The 17,440-nt window shown below is 34.7% G+C and overlaps 1 protein-coding gene and 1 long non-coding RNA gene across 2 annotated transcripts; both read left to right on the top strand.

Moving 5' to 3' along the window:
- Nucleotides 1-627: 627 nt before the first annotated feature.
- Nucleotides 628-10,259, top strand: LOC117318950. The gene is made up of 5 exons (XM_033873873.1): nt 628-965; nt 1,380-1,534; nt 2,003-2,558; nt 9,446-9,576; nt 9,697-10,259. The coding sequence occupies exons 1-3, from the start codon at nt 885-887 to the stop codon at nt 2,190-2,192; spliced, it is 426 nt and encodes a 141-aa protein (XP_033729764.1). The 5' UTR covers nt 628-884; the 3' UTR covers nt 2,193-2,558; nt 9,446-9,576; nt 9,697-10,259.
- Nucleotides 10,260-10,440: 181 nt separating this feature from the next.
- Nucleotides 10,441-15,178, top strand: LOC117318948. The gene is made up of 4 exons (XR_004530510.1): nt 10,441-11,026; nt 11,308-12,105; nt 13,158-13,312; nt 15,017-15,178. It is a non-coding gene; the product is annotated as an uncharacterized LOC117318948 (long non-coding RNA).
- The last annotated feature ends 2,262 nt before the right edge of the window (nt 15,179-17,440 follow it).

Raw genomic sequence — 17,440 nt, 5'->3', positions numbered from 1 at the left:
TAACTTTAAGTTTGTCCGGACAACTCCTTCTAAACTAAATGGCCGATTTCAATGACACTTCACACAAATATAGAGGGCCATGTGTAGATGTGCATGCCTCTTTATTTTTCTCAAAATTATGGTTGCTATGGCAACTGGTCACTATAAACAGGTTTTCTGATAAGAACCATAACTTTTAGTTTGTCCGGACAACTCCAAAACCGATGGGCCGATTTCAATGAAACTTTACATGAATATAGAGGGCCATGTGTAGATGTGCATGCCTCTTTATTTTTCTCAAAATTATGGTTGCTATGGCAACTGGTCACTATAAACAGGTTTTCTGATAAGAACCATAACTTTTAGTTTGTCCGGACAACTCCAAAACCGATGGGCCGATTTCAATGAAACTTTTTTTTTTTTTTTTAAGTTATGGTTGCTATGGCAACTGGTCACTATATTACTGGGTTATCTTAGTAAGACTCTAATTAAGAGTTCCATTTCACCATTGCAGATTGCGGGGGTATTAGTCAGCCATCTTGGCGACAGTTCTAGTTTCATCTGGAATATTTTCATTACTAAATATTTTACCGTTTCCACAGCCTTGGGTATTCTGCTATAATTATATATAAGGTATAGTCAGTTTCATAAAACTTCAGAATAACTAATCTTAATAAGGGCGCCCCCACTGTCAATTACCCGCGCCCTGCGCCCTTATTAGGTCAAAATACGGTATTAAACTCATTTATTTGTACTGATAAAGTTCATTTTTGAATGACTTCATAAAATATAATATACAAATATAACTGGAACTGTTAACATATGGAATACTATAATTAGGCATGAACTATGTTTAAAACTCTAGTTACTGTTAAAGTATAGCGTCTGCTCTATTGATAAAGGAAATGGCTGAGGAGCCACAGGACCCTCCAGAGGAGAGGAAAGAAGAAGACGGACAGGATGATACTTCTGGATTTTCAGCTCAGGTATCAAAATATAATAAGTAGGGTGGTCAACGGATATTCTAATATAAGTAAAATAAAATTGGTAAGGTATTGATAAGGTACATTATTTTATATTTCATATTCTTTGTCAAAGTTCAATGTTTTATGAGCAGAAGTGAATATTTTCAGGTTTTCACATTTTAAACTTGGCAGTGATGAAATGTTCACCTTTATGCCACGTTTTATACAGACATAATTAATCCTATTGAATTGTCAAACTTTCTGTTATAGCCATAAAATTGACCTTTAACATTTGTATATTAAAACAAACTGATCTTTAACCTCTTTAGATTGATGCTGACCTTTAACATTTGTAGATTAAAACTGACCTTTAAACTTCGTAGATTTGGTAACTAATATGAATTTGCAAAAGATGTGAATTATTGATGTTATAAGGATAATAAATCAGAGGAAAAAGAGGATGAGGAGATGGAGGAGAATGATCTGTCAGCTAACGAGTATCAGGGACAGTCAGTACATGGAATAGACAATGTGAGCAGAGTGAACAGGCCCAGAGTCAGGCCGGGGAGAGTCAGAACGACCAGCAACAGGTAAAAACAACAAACCACAGATAAAACAACAAACCAACAACCAGTGAAAACAACAAACAATGAAACAACAGGTACAAACAACCAGTGAAAACAAACAAGAGGTAAAAAACAACAAATCACATTAAAACATCAAGCAACAGGTAAAAACAATAGGTAAAAATAATCAAATAACAGGTAAAATAAGAAAACAACAAAAACATGTAAAAACAAACAAACAACAGGTAAAAACAATGAAACAACGGGTAAAAAGTAGCTAATTAGGAATAAATAACCATTGAATTAAAGCAGATATGATCAACAACAGTTGAATATTATGTACATTGTATTGGACTCTATAAGTATTTGCCTGTTTTTCATGAAGCCATGCATTATTCAATTGTACAGCAGTTTAACTGTCATTTATATAACTAATATCATAACTATTGTGTAAACCATTTGATCATTGATTAACATCATTATATATTTCAGAGTGACAATATTGGCACCACAGCTACAGAACAACTTGAAGGTCATGAAGGTGATAGTTCATCAAAGGTCACTCACGGATCATCCCAACAGGACAACAAAAAGATCTGTCATCTATTTTCATAACATGGCCGCTGTTTTAAACAAGATGCCATTTGGACGTATCATTGATATCTGCTTTGTACTTCATTAAGGTACAAAAACTACAAGCTTCAGTAATCTTAATCCATAGGTTGTGCCACATAGATCACATGTCACTAGTAAATGATTGCTTTGGTGATGCATATTATATCTTGGTGAGCGTTTTTCAGGTGATAGAGATGAATTTGATATGTTGTTATTGTGTAAGCAAACTCAGTGCTTGATTAGGCAAAGTGACACAATCAGGATGTCTATCACAAGGTCATGTCTGGTAATTAACACAAGCAGGATGTTTTTCACGACATCATGTCGACGCGGGTGGCTACCAAGATCATGTATCCCTGGAGTTGCTATCAGAGGTTGCAACTTCCACTAGAACCAGGCTATTTGGCGGAAGGTTCAGGAAGTTGGTCTCCAGGTAAACATCGTTCAGTAAAACAAATAAGAATTATTCTATTAAAACATGTGTGGTTAAAATGCATAGAGATACATATGATGTCTATACAACTTGCATGGGGTGGAAATCTTCTGTTTATAAACAAAACGTAGCTTGTGTGAAACTTTTATGTAAAATTCGCCGTCTTCGAAGAAATCGTTTGTCAAATAAAATCCTCATGTGGACAACAAATCAAAGGAAAGGTTGGTTTAGCACAGTACAACGTCTATGTAACGCCATTGACCCGAACAATCTGGTATCTGACGTCGAATTATCTACGAATTACGTCATGAGACATTTGTCTACCAACCTAGCCAATAACGACAAGCTTGAATGGTATAATGCCCTATATGACGATAGGAACAATGCTAACGGTAACAAACTTCGTACATACAGAACTTTTAAAAACTTTTTCGCGCGGGATTGCTACCATTGGCCGTTGAGACAGGTCGGTACGCCAGGCCGCCCATACCCCTGGCAGATAGACAATGTAAATTTTGTACTCTGCAAAAAATTGAAGACGAGGAACACTTCTTAGTAGAATGTGAACTTTTCTCTGATTTAAGACACACTCTTTTTCTCAAATGTGCTCAGCATATTGACGGTTTTCATGATATGAACAATAAAAATAAATTCATAAGTATTATGTTAAACGATGATCTCCAGCCAACTGCAAGTTGCAAGTAACATTTCATCCTTCTTCAATAGGCGAAAAGTATTTAATTGATTATTTGAATATATGTAGGGTAGATAGTGAGCGATTGTAGGTTTGGGTTGCCTCATCACTTTCGCTCATATCCTCTCTTGATATTGTCAAGGATATATAACTTAATAATAACTTTAAATAAGCATATGTGTTCTAGAATAAATACGGTAATAATTGAGTTAATTAAATATGCGTGATCTCGTTACTTCCACTTACTGAAATTTGAACATTTGAACTTTCAAAAGTTGTAGGGGTCATAATTGAAATTTCACTCATTCAAGTATTCGTACAATAGTTCAGCCTCAGTTTTGTGATACTTTTATATATGTACATATTTTTCTTGACCATACTATACCGTAGTCTGTGTACATTAAGCTATATATATATATTGACTTTTAGGTGATACACTTTTATTATAACATATGTGATAATTTTTTTACTGTTTTAAGTGTCTCATAAGTCAACCATACTGGCTGGGTGTTGATCATTGTACTATGTATATTTTATTGTATAATGTATTTTATGTTGATCAATGCGTGACACTTTAATAAACTAATTTATTATTATTATTATTATTATTACAAGCTAACCGGTAATAAGTATTTATATATTTAACACAAACTACAGTATATATCACCTGTGTTCATTGAAGAATAACACAATCTGTGTAAGATAGTTTTTTATTTGGGGAAAATAAAGTCTTTCTGCGATAAAGCACTGGACAAAGTCTGAGTGCATAGAATCCAACAAAAAAGTGATGTGCATGATTTAAAAAAAAATAAATCTATTTATAGTAACATTGTCTTTGACCTTTGACTTTCAAGCAAATACGTTCTTTAGTAGCAGTGATCTTGACCATCGGGCCCTTATAAGTTATCCTTGAAAGCAGGCACAAGGTAGAACTTGATAACTTCTAATAAGCATAATCAGCTCAGATGAATTCATAATATATTGTACGTACTTCAACTGATTTTCAATTTATAGAAATAGTGACATTGACCATTGACCTGCAGGCCTGAAAGTGTAACAAGGATGGATAGTATTGCAACAGCAATACAAAGTCCCCTGCCTGAGCTAGACGTGCACCTATTCATTTTTGAAAAATGGATTTTCGAGAAAAAAAATGTGGGATGTACAACTACATACTGATACTGATCATGTATACCAAGTTTCGTTAAAATCTGAGTAGTACTTTAGGAGGAGTTGTCCGGACAAGCCTCAACCAATGAGAAGCCTGCGGCCATTTGAAAAATGGATTTTTGAGAACAAAAATGTGGGATGCACAACTACATGTTATACTGATTATGTGTACCAAGTTTCGTTAAAATCTGAGTAGTACTTTAGAAGGAGTTGTCCGGACAAGCCTCAACCAATGAGAAGCCGGCGGCCATTTTGAAAAATGGATTTTCGAGAAAAAAAATGTGGGATGCACAACTACATGTTATACTGATCATGTATACCAAGTTTTGTTAAAATCGGAGTAGTACTTTAGGAGGAGTTGTCCGGACAAGCCTCAACCAATGAGAAGCCGGCGGCCATTTTGAAAAATGGATTTTCGAGAAAAAAATTGTGGGATGCACAACTACATGTTATACTGATCATGTATACCAAGTTTTGTTAAAATCGGAGTAGTCCTTTAGGAGGAGTTGTCCGGACAACTGTTGCGTGACAGACAGACAGACAGAGAGACAGGCGGACGAACGGACCGACGGATGGAGGGTAAACCTAAAGTCCCCCCGTTTTTCAAACGGCAGGGGACTAATTAAGGTATTGTGCAGCAACCAAACAAGATGCTCTATGGACCTGTATCAATGACCTGCTTCTCTGGACCTCTTGCCTATTGAGAAAAAAGTGTTTCAATATTTTAGCATGTTTGACTCCTGTGACTGTGAATGTATGTCAAGGTCATTCATTTTAACAAACTTTACCACAGCATATATATATACTACAGGCCCAATATCAGGTCACTTGGCCTCTGGGTTATTGAGTAGAAGATTTTCAAATGTTTGCATGTTTGGCCCCTGTGCCCTATAATGAAGGTAAAGGTAATTCATTCAAAAAAAACTTGGTAGACTTTCTGGCATGTGATTGAGTTGAAAATAGACAGACAGACAGAGACCATTTCATTTTAGGGCACCACATCTCGTGATTTTGGACCATAACTACAAAGTGTGTACTGTTCATTTGAATGGAAGAATCCCCCTTTTGGTCCCATTTCTCCCCCTTGGGAGCATGCAGAGTGCTGTGATAGAAACTTAAGTCTCTTAAAAACATTTAGTCCAGCTAAGTAATGCTCCAGAACAAGTTTGAAAACATTGTGATCTGACAAATCAGCAAATTCAAGATGTCCAACACCATCAGTATGGGAAGTTTTAAAGAAACTCAAACATTCAACATAAAAGGAAGTGACAGAGCATGTCTATATTTTTTATAGCCATGCAAAATATTGATGTATTGCAAAACAAAAAAGTATTCTGCAAAACAACCAATTCTCAAAATTCACCTAAATATGACCATATTTTACCCAAAGGAAACTGGCATGGGAACATATAAATGAGAAGAAAAATATTTAACACAAAGAAATATAAAGAACCTTTTAAGGGACTTTAACTAAAGAGATATTATGAAAAAAAATTCAGAAATATACAAAAGGAAACTGGCATGGGAACATATAGAAATGAGAAGAAAAATATTTAACAGAAAGAAATATAAAGAACCTTTTGAGGGACTTTAACTAAAAAGATATTATGAAAAAAAAATCAGAAATATACAAATATGAAAGTGGGAACCTTACTATATTAAGTTATATCTGATTGATAAGAATAAGTCCCCTATCCCCACAATGGAAAGTAAAACAACCATAATTAAATCATGGAAACAGAAATGACTTTGTAAAGTTTTGAATCTTCTGTAACTTTCTGTAAATTTGAGAAATGAAGTCAATGAGACTAAACAAGATAAACACTTCCAGATGCATATGTATCATCAGATGTATATTAATTATGAAGTGCAGAACAATGGGGAAAAATGAACGATAAACTGCTAGAATAGCTAGAACTGTATAAGATATATATAGGAAAGAAAATAAAGGGACACAACTCTTCAAGTTAGTGGAAATCCAGCCCTGAATTTAATATGTGATGATTGTCTTTTGAGAATGTGTTCCTAAACCAAAGTCAAGAGAGCTAGTATGTGTCTAACTTCCGGTGTTTGGGCCAGAGGAAACTCTGGCTACTCATTCTCATCAAGGGTCTTTGAGTGTTAGAAGGTGAGATTACCAGATCTAATAAGAAAATCTGATAAGTATTGCAGTGTTTTTGGATGGATCCACCAATGTTTAACAAACTTGTTTTTGCATTATTAAAGCAAACTTATATATTTTCTGTAATTATTTTCATTACAGATTTCAGAATTGAAGGAAATGCTTATGTTTGAGTTGATCCAAGAGATATATTGACACAGTATTCTAAAAAATATGTATATTAATCATAATTGTCACAGAAAAATGTCAACACACAATATGATGTGGAGTGCATTGGATGTTGAAAGCTTAATTCCTGCTCTGTAGTCAAGTTGTCAAGAATCATATCCTTTTACATACAATGTATATACTATATATATATTTGACTTTAATAGTTGTAGTGAGGATTTATAATAAAGAAAAAAAAAATCTACAGAGAATAGTATGGAAATAGAGATGAACTAAATTCAAAAATGTAGACAATACAATCTGGTAATTTGTGTAAAATGAGATTAATTTTACATTTTCATAATGTGTTAAATTTACAGTCTGTCAGAACTGACAGAGAAAAACATTACATACATACATATGTTTTCTTCTGCTTTTACTGTTGTCATTCACTGTTGTGTCCAGTATGTAACACCTCATCTTCAATAACCAAAGTTTTATTTCTAAAACCATATTTTCATGACTTAGCCTTGATAGGTTTCTACTAACCCATTATAACCTTAAAAAGATTTCCCCCAAATCAGTTTTTTTCCTAAATTGCAAATATTTGTTACCTTTGTGTAGTTGATTCCTGTTTAACTGTCAGTAATACAAATTTACAATGTATATGTAAATTAATTACACTTAAAATATAGATATCTCCAGGTTTTCCATCCATTGGTTATATCTGTTGCTTAAACAGTTCAATGAACTGTTACAGTGTTCTATTTCAGATTTTCCTGTGTTGAATTGTTTCACTATTTCAAATTTTCCTGTGCTGAATTGTTTTTGCCAGATTGTTTAAAACAAATCCTACCCACCAATTAACTGGGTACCCTCTTTTGCATTTACCTGTTTGTAGTTCTAACAAACAAGCTTTCCAATAAGTGTGTCTTTTATAAGAGTATCTAATGAAATTGTGTATTACATATGGGTAGACCAGGGGTTCAAATTCATGGCAAGTCCCTGGAAGTGTAAATAGTAATGACAGCACATAGTACTGAGGTGATTTGTGCAATATGTAAGATTTTTTGCTGAAATTATTCGGGGAAAATTTTTTCTGTATTTATATCAATTGGGAAAGATTAAATTGACTATATTCTTAATGTAAATGGCAACAAAGGAAAAGACTAGGTGGCCAGTGCTGATACAATCATAAGTCAAAAGACGGTTAGATGCAGAGGTTCGATAATAAACTGTAATGTGTGTTTTCTTTTCTTTTGCTGGGTGTCTTCAGCAATTTAGGTTCGCTTTAGGGAGTTAATCTCAAGTTGGCATAAGATCCACAGTTCCACACTACCAAAAGGAGACAAACATGAACACTGCAGACTCCCAAAAACATGTATTAATAATTATATAACCAGACATTTATTTTGACTCAGTGGTAGAGTGTCTGTCTTAAGTTCGGAAGGTCCCGGGTTTGAACCCTAATCTGGTTGCTACATTTTCCCCTTCTCCTAGCCTGTAACAGTAATTTTCCTGAGGTCCCAACATCAATCCGTACATATAGTGCAGGCGTTGAAATAAATTTAATTGATCTTGTAATACAAAATAACTTTTCCCAATAGAGCTATGTGTTATCAACACCAACCCCTGTCCTCAGTGCCTTAAGCAATGTCAGTCGGGGCACAGGGCCTCGTCACAATCTTTTCGTTTTGTAAACACTTGAAGCATTTTGATATATATCTCTGTTTACCAATACCCTATGAATCATGATTAGCCTGAGACACACTTGATATGTCTCTTTAACCTATAATAATTCATAACCTGCGGCAGCCAGATTATGAGTCGTATATGGTAAACAGACAAGTGTTCAAAACGTGAATGTAGTTACATGGCCCTGTGATCGGGGTAGTTAATTATATAAATATTGGGGTTTAATTTCCAAACCAGACCAGTCAATTAAAAAAAAGGTAATTACACTGTACTGTACAGAATTACAAATATCCCCACATAGATCAATGTCGCGGACAAGCATTTATATAGACAATGGTTGTGAAGATGAAGTATTTAAATGACCATGTGCGTAAACTGTAAAACGAAAGTAGGTCTAGCTCAGCAACAGACACTGCTATTTCGCAATGACTGTTCGTTTTATTTGATACGATAGCTATGAATTAAATAAGTGTTACCTTTCGTTGTATTCTAGCACATTGGTGTCTCAACAAATACGGAAAAAATCCAGTCATATTCGATAATCTTCTGTTTTTATTATCGTCAAGTTTCTGTCGTTTACAGGTGAACATATCTTCCGGGTCACGTTCTGAATGCATGCGCTTCCGTTTACGTCATCAAATTCATTTCCCGCGAATATATTGGGGAATCTAATATTTTTTTTTGATTTGAGCAAAGATGGCGACCTGAAGCTGTGAGGCGGTTTGGATTGGAATTAAAATGCGTATATTTCGGCAAGTAAACATCGTACAATGTCCCCGTGTGGTCAGATCATCTAATTTTTTCATTATGTATTCAGAACAGTTGTTGTTAAGTCGCTACGGTTATTAACATAAAAATTCGGATTATTATATAAATACTTATTTAATTATTACTTGCATATATAATTTATTCAATGAATTCTCAACTTTATTTTGTAAAATTACATGAATCAAGTGTAAGATAATGAAACAGTTGAACTCATTCAATGAAAACTTAAAATTCTAATTAGAAACATATTTACATTAAACAAATGTCTTAATTGCATATGCATTTACTTAGATTGACTACATACAGAAGACTGAGGCCTACACCGCAGTAAGACAGGTCATGGCACTTCCATTTGTCCCGTGGATGAGGTGGAGCACTGTTTCATTGCTGTCTTTGGACCAAGTGTTCAACTACATTCAGAGGTAATTCAACAATAAATCCATTTCACAGGGCGAAATATGTAACATGAAAATTTCTTGTTAGAATTGTCAATAATAATATATGTGATTAATAATTAATCCTAGTACCCCGTTCTCCACCAGGAAGCCAAGAATCTGCCACTGTAGATCCAGATTGTTGAGGAAGGCACACTGGCCAAACTTCAACACTGTTCCACTCGGGAATTTCAGGGAGGGGTTTTCCGTGTGGAGCATGTTCGAGGCGGAGATCATCTCATCCATGTCCTTGCTCCACAGTGTGGGAAGGATCAACGGACCAGTCATGTAAAGTTATACATAGAATAGAGAATGGACGTTTGTTCTTGTGTGTATTAGGACTTTAGTGACTTCATGTGTCTTTATGTACCTATCATTATTGTTATTATTAAAAGAAAAATTCAAAAAATGAATAAATAAATTTAAAAAATATATAAATATGTATAAAATGCCTCTCAACTGATGAAGCCCAGGCATATTATTTATTACTGAGGGCAGAAACTCAATTGGCATATACCGTACTATTATTCAATATTATTCTTAATTAATTACCGATATTTATTAGAAATTTTCCTTTTTGAAACTCTTGAAAATGATAATAATAATAATAATTTTTAAAGTCAACATGGTATAAAAATAATTTATATATACATGTATATGCCAATTGGGTCTTGAGGATTTCACATAAAAAATGCAACAGTCGTCTGTCTGTCAGTCTGTCCGTCTGTCTGTCTGTCACGCAATAGTTGTCCGGACAACTCCTCCTAAAGTACTACTCCGATTTTAACAAAACTTGGTATACATGATCAGTATAACATGTAGTTGTGCATCCCACATTTGTTTTTTTTCGAAAAACCATTTTTCAAAAAAAAAAATGGGAAATGATCAATAGGTGCACTTCTAGCTCAGGCAGGGGACTTTGTATTACTGTTGCAATACTATTCATCCTTGTTCCTACTTGTATGAAGTAATATCTATAGTACAATGCAGACTCTGTCTTTCGTCATAAGAACTTTGTCAATGAAAGATGCTCTTTGTTTGACACAGTCAGACTTCCCACTGTGTGCAAAACAAATTTGGGGCAATTCAGCTTTTGGGGCGTAAGAGAAAAGTGTTTCATATTTTGCATAAATGGTGACTCCCTGGGGTCAGTGAGGTGGGGCTAATATATTGCAGAAATGTAAAAAAAAAAAAAAAAAGGAAAAAAAAAACCCACTAAATTCCTTCCTGCATTTGGTCCATATTTCTGTAGAAAGGTAGAAAAATAATTGTAAATTAAAATGTTACTTAAGATGATTTTGCCATGTTAACTGAAATAGCCAGGTGAGCAATGCAGGCCCTCTGGGCCTCTTGTTTAATATTATTTTTAAATCTTTATTTCTTTTCTAGAAGGTACCAAAATGATGAATGAATCCAATGTATCCCACTCCATCCTATGGTGAGTAATTTCTCCAAACTTTTTGAAAATTTTAAACCAGATTTAATTCATACATACTAAATCCTCATGTTTTGTTGCTTTTCTGTTTATTTTGTGAAGCTATATATATGCTCAGTATAGATGTTTATGATCAGATTATGACGTTGCTGCTACATGTAGCTAGCATGTATTTGAAGTAAAAAAAGTAAGAAAATTACTTCAACATTCTAAAGAGTTCAATTTCAAACAACTTTAAATTCAGGCATGCTCATCTTCACTTTTTGTTTTATTTTTTTTTTCAGAATACAATGAGATAAGATCCTCAAAAGGCATCTCCTCTCTATTGAGTGATCAGGACTTCCAGTTTTTCATCTTTCAGGGAAAGGACCAACATGATCATTCTATTAAGTCATGGGAAACAAGACTGGCCTAGCTGCTGTAAAAGTGTATTATTTTGAATATTACTTGAAGTTGCAAAAAAAAAAAAAAATATTTCAAACAAATCCAGCATTCTCTCCATTCGATCTACAAGGCACTGGCTTTGTAAGTTACATATTCATGGATTTCTCACTGATCAATCTGACACAAGAAAACTGATGCTGGTAAAAGATTTTTTTGGAAATGGCAGAATGGTACTAGTTGGTGTAGGCACTTAAGGTAACGAATTATGTCTGAAAAAAAAATGTAGCATAAATACTACAAATTACTGAGTAAGATTTCTATAGTTTGACTTAGTTATTTTCTCATATTTGGAAAGTTTTCTCATATGTGGCATAACTGTTTGCTTGTGCAGTTTAGGTGTGATTCAAGTGATGTATGTCTTCAGTGAGGGTACCAGAGGTGACAAACAGGATACCAGTTTTTATCCGAAATGATCTCAGGAAGGTTGAAAAGAAAACATGATGATGATGTGTAGAAGTAGAGTGTAAGGTTACCTTACTATTAACTCTGAATGTAAACTTTGAACATATATTTCTGACTTCATGTAACATTTTATTTACAGGCCATCCATGACAAAGATGTCTTGATGAATGACAGAAAAATCAAACAATGCCATTGACCTTGATTAAAACCAGTATTAGCTGTCACTTCTGAATAAGGTATCTTGCATATTTTAATGTATTCTTAAGAATTGATAGTATACAGTTGTTTTATAACTTATTCTCCCGAGGTATTGGGATCTGTCTGATGAACTTTCCCGAGACCGCAGACCAAGGGAAACAGTTAATTGGGTTGGTCCCATCACGGAGGAGGTGGAATTTGACTGTTGACTGATAAGGTATGACACAACTGTTTTGTTACCTGATCAATCTACAAGAATAATCCTCAAGATTTTCGAACTTCAAAGTTGACTTTCCTTTTGCCACACAGTATACTGTAGGAATTCTTACAGACCATTTCATGACATTCTTTGTGTTAGCCGACTCCCTGTTTTGATACAACAAACTCTGGTTGAAGATTTCTTCGAACCACTCTGACTTTGAGTTAGCAGACATCACTAGCCGTTGCTAGGGATACTGACTGGGAAAAAGACACAAATGTGCTGTCCGTGTTGTGGTGGGAACCATACCGTCCCCTTACAGTGAAAGATCCAGGGCGCGGGATCTTTAAAATCGCCCAAAAATTTATGTTTTGCCCCCACTTGCAGAAAATATGTGGGGGCCAATTCACGCACAAATACTATTGTGATCCGCATATTTATCAGCGTAACGCGGGTACAAGATGTGTTTAATAATATTATTAAACATGTCTTTATCAATCAAATAAAATTATAGCAAGTACAATACCATATTGGGGTCGTCTTTACAACAAACATAATAGGACTGAGACCACAATAAAGTACTTCCAGGTTCGATCAGGCCCCACGAATGAAGTCCCCTCAACAAATGTATGTATTTCATGGAAATGGATCAAATGCCTGTTTGATATCGGGGTGTTTTGTGTCTGTATACAAACGGACACGGATAAGTCGAACCATCGGATAAGTCAAATATTTTGCTTGGTCCGTCGACTTCGACTTATCCGAGTTTTACTTTATTTCATGAAAATAAATCAATGAAATCTATGAATTTAATGTAAATTTATAGTAGAGATTTCAATCTAGGTTTTGTGGTGTAAAATATTAATATTGATCATGTATTTTGTGCTCCAGGATCCTGTGTGAAAAGTCATGATTTCACCTCTACCCCTAACCCGGATGTATGTAATCCATGTTGGTGACACATTTTGACAGCTATCTCCAGAAACTGCCCAACATGCTGTGTTGAAACTTTTATATTTTGCTTCTCAGATGTTGGTCTTGGCCAGGTGAGATGGAAAATTGGATATGAGATTTAAACAATTTATTATAAATTTTGATGCTACAATGAAACATATAGAGAAGCTAATTGTGGTCTCGGTCCATCTGTGATTATGTTCAGACAGCGCACAAGGGCCGGTAACTCTTTCATAGCTAGCAATTTAAGGTACATATCACGATATTAAGTTAACATATTGTGTATTGTAAAGTTGGTTAATAATAATAACGATATATATCGTAGTATCGATATATTGTTACAGCACTAATAGCCTGACAATCTCTGTATTGAGGAAGAGAACTTGTGCCTCATCTAAGGAGGTAGGTATACTTATATAACGAGACTATCTCTATATTGAGACAGAGAAATGGTGTCTCATCTAGTGAGGTGAGTATATGTATATAACCAGACTATCTCTATATTGAGACAGAGAAATGGTGTCTCATCTAGTGAGGTGAAAACCAGACTATCTCTATATTGAGACAGAGAAATGGTGTCTCATCTAGTGAGGTGAGTACATTGTATATGTATATAACCAGACTATCTCTATATTGAGACAGAGAAATGGTGTCTCATCTAGTGAGGTGAAAACCAGAGTATCTCTGTATTGAGACAGAGAAATGGTGTCTCATCTAGTGAGGTGAGTATATGTATATAACTAGAGTATCTCTATATTGAGACAGAGAAATGGTGTCTCATCTAGTGAGGTGAGTATATGTATATAACTAGAGTATCTCTATATTGAGACAGAGAAATGGTGTCTCATCTAGTGAGATGAGTATATGTATATAACTAGAGTATCTCTATATTGAGACAGAGAAATGGTGTCTCATCTAGTGAGGTGAGTATATGTATATAACTAGAGTATCTCTATATTGAGACAAAGAAATGGTGTCTCATCTAGTGAGATGAGTATATGTATATAACTAGAGTATCTCCATATTGAGACAGAGAAATGGTGTCTCATCTAGTGAGGTGAAAACCAGACTATCTCTATATTGAGACAGAGAAATGGTGTCTCATCTAGTGAGGTGAGTATATGTATATAACTAGAGTATCTCTATATTGAGACAGAGAAATGGTGTCTCATCTAGTGAGGTGAGTATATGTATATAACTAGAGTATCTCTATATTGAGACAGAGAAATGGTGTCTCATCTAGTGAGGTGAAAACCAGACTATCTCTATATTGAGACAGAGAAATGGTGTCTCATCTAGTGAGGTGAGTATATGTATATAACTAGACTATCTCTGTATTGAGACAGAGAAATGGTGTCTCATCTAGTGAGGTGAGTATATGTATATAACCAGACTATCTCTATATTGAGACAGAGAAATGGTGTCTCATCTAGTGAGATGAGTATTTGTATATAACCAGACTATCTCTGTATTAAGGCCTCCTCACTTGTGTCTGGTGCCTATTTTGGTAATAATAAACATATTTATTTCTGTTCTTGTGTCTTTCTGTTTGAGTATGCATGTTATACAGTGTTCAACTTCTCCATAGTCAACTTAGGTTTATCAAAGGACTGAACATTTACTCCCACTGTTGAGAGTTATAGTATGACTTAAGTTTGTAATTCAGAACAGAATTTGTAGAAGTTATTCTAATTACAATCATATACAGATTTTTGCCTGCAGTTCTCTGTGGCTGACTTTGGCATCAAAATTCATGACCATAGACATGATGTATTATTTGTGATTTTTCTTGTCAGGCAGTCACACCATTGAACAACTGGCTGGTGAGAGTTAACAGCTTCAGTGTTCTCCCGGCAGATTACCGAGGAAACTTCCCAAACATCAGGTCTACCAACACTGTATTCTTGTCTCGTGATGTTAAATATCGTATGGAGAGAAGTTCTTCCTTTAAGATTGTGAATGCGTCCTGAAGCTTCGATCGAGAGGATACATGTAATAAAGGTCTGCAGAAATCATAAACCTAACAAATCAATAATAACATTTTTAATGTTCCCCAGACTTAAAAATAGCAAAATAGATATAGACATTGAAAATTGCCACCATGAGTGACATTTAATAATAAAAATAGAAAAGTTAAAACAATTACAAACAAAACATAAATCTAAAGTTAAGTTTTTTTCCACAAGCAAGTTACAATATATCTATCATTAATATCTAGTAACATTATTCAGAATTTTATCTATTTATCTTAACAAGCAAAATATCCAGTGAATTATAATGATATTAATGCAGTTGTCAGGAAATACTCACAAATATTTTGGTACCATTTACATTGACATTGTAATTAAATCACCTCAGATATTCTTAATAATTAAGAGGCCACAAAGGGGCTTAACACACTTTAAACACAACAGATTGAAAAACAAAAGAGGTAAACCATCATATTTATCAGTCTCTCATGTAAGGGACATAACTCTGCTCTTGTCCTTTATTTAATTATCTCCCTTTGATTGTTTCACACTGGTCTGTAAGTGTTGTTCAGTTTCAGACAGATTTGCTACAATTAAGCCATTTACAGTCAAACCTGCTCTAACGACCCCCTGTATATAACGACTGCCTGTCTATAACGACCGGTTTTAAGATTCCCCGTGAGATTTTACTATATAACGACCCTCTGTATAGCGACTACCTGTCTAATGTGGCTAACGACCGGTGATTTCGGAACGGCGGTCGCTAATTTGTTTTCTATAGCGACCGATTTCTGTCAGCCATCTTCTGCTCTCGGCAGTCATCCCTCATAAAATCCCCAGAAAATTCAGACACATCGACTCTGGCTTGATTATACAAACAAAGGACCACCACAACCCTGGCCTGAGTATACAAACAAAAGACCCCTACCACCTGTTAGCCTATAATTACTGTAGCTGCCCTGGCCTGGGGCTCGGTAAGAGGGTCGGGTCACCATGCGTGTCGGTATTACATTGCAATTGTGCACAGGTGGCTTCATTTGACACGGTCAGTTAATTTTGTGATTACAACTAGGATACATCACTTCAATAACAAACACTGGTCATATCTGTCAACAAGATTTACTCACATGAAAGCCAATAATGCCTTTCTTAATCGTAGCTGTCGGTACTAGCGTTTGTACTGCCGCCATCTTTAATTAGTCAATACTAATAAAAAGTCGTAAACTGACACAAATATCCGGATTTCAATTTGGGTCAGAAAAAAAAAATTTGGGTTTTAAGAGGTAAGACTATAACACAAAATAATTAGTAGTAACACAAATATAATTAATTTATTAATTATTGTGTATTCTTTTTCTTTATTTTTGAAAGAAAGGGAGATAATTTGATAGATACATATAGCATTATTTCAGAACAAAATATTTAAAAAAAAATTATCCATAAGACCATTTTGAGTTATATTTTGTGTTTGGGTCCACAAATCATTAAATATCAAACCCTTCAGATTTATAAAGTTTATGCATTTATTTAACTTCTGACTGGTCTTCTGAATGCCCTGTTCAATGACAATTTATTTATGGCAGGTTTAAGTAAATTGGTTGGTGCAATAATTTTGACCTGTCTATAAAGGCAACCTGTCTATAGTGACCGTTTTTCTGCCTCCCCTTGGGCGGTCACTATAGACAGGTTTGACTGTACTTTTCAAAGTAGACAAGTAGGAATACATATTCCACAATAATGTCTCCTTATTCTGAAATGTGCTAAGCTATTTGTACACATTAGTATATTTTAAAATCAAAATTGTATTTATTGACAGTAACCTTTTAAAATATCTTTTCTTGGTTTTTAGCGTGACTATCATGTTACTTTTCAGGCCGTTAAAGCCCATGGGCCTCTTGTTGACTAAATATGCTAAAGACAATACTTTGCCTTTTCTTGGTAGACTACCAAATTACAAGTCAGAAAAGGTGCTTCCTCTTCCCTCAGATACAACTGCCTTGGACAAAGTATGACACCCTGGCCTGTTGACATGAAGTTTTGACGAGTAAGTCTTTGGCTGTTGACATGAAGTTTCGATGAGTAAGTCTTTGTACATTTCAAAGAGTATGGCATGATTTATGTCCATACATTACAGTCAGGAAACTATGTACAGACTTGTGCAACTTGTAGCAAAACTTTTCACATAAATTTTCTGTGACTGGTACAGCAAATGATGATGGGAAGAAATAAGTATTGGAGGAATATAGAAGC

Source organism: Pecten maximus, unplaced genomic scaffold (assembly GCF_902652985.1).
Source record: "Pecten maximus unplaced genomic scaffold, xPecMax1.1, whole genome shotgun sequence".
Lineage (NCBI taxonomy): Eukaryota > Metazoa > Mollusca > Bivalvia > Pectinida > Pectinidae > Pecten > Pecten maximus.
The sequence above is the reverse complement of the archived record's forward strand: the minus strand, read 5'-3'. Positions and strand labels throughout refer to the sequence as shown.

What these genes read in the sequence shown, in the direction of transcription:
- LOC117318950 (XM_033873873.1), top strand. Translation starts at nt 885, where the DNA reads ATGGCTGAGGAGCCACAGGACCCTCCAGAGGAGAGGAAAGAAGAAGAC. An exon ending in CTTCTGGATTTTCAGCTCAG is followed by an intron (nt 966 to 1,379) that starts GTATCAAAATAT and finishes TGATGTTATAAG; the next exon opens with GATAATAAATCAGAGGAAAA. An exon ending in GTCAGAACGACCAGCAACAG is followed by an intron (nt 1,535 to 2,002) that starts GTAAAAACAACA and finishes TATATATTTCAG; the next exon opens with AGTGACAATATTGGCACCAC.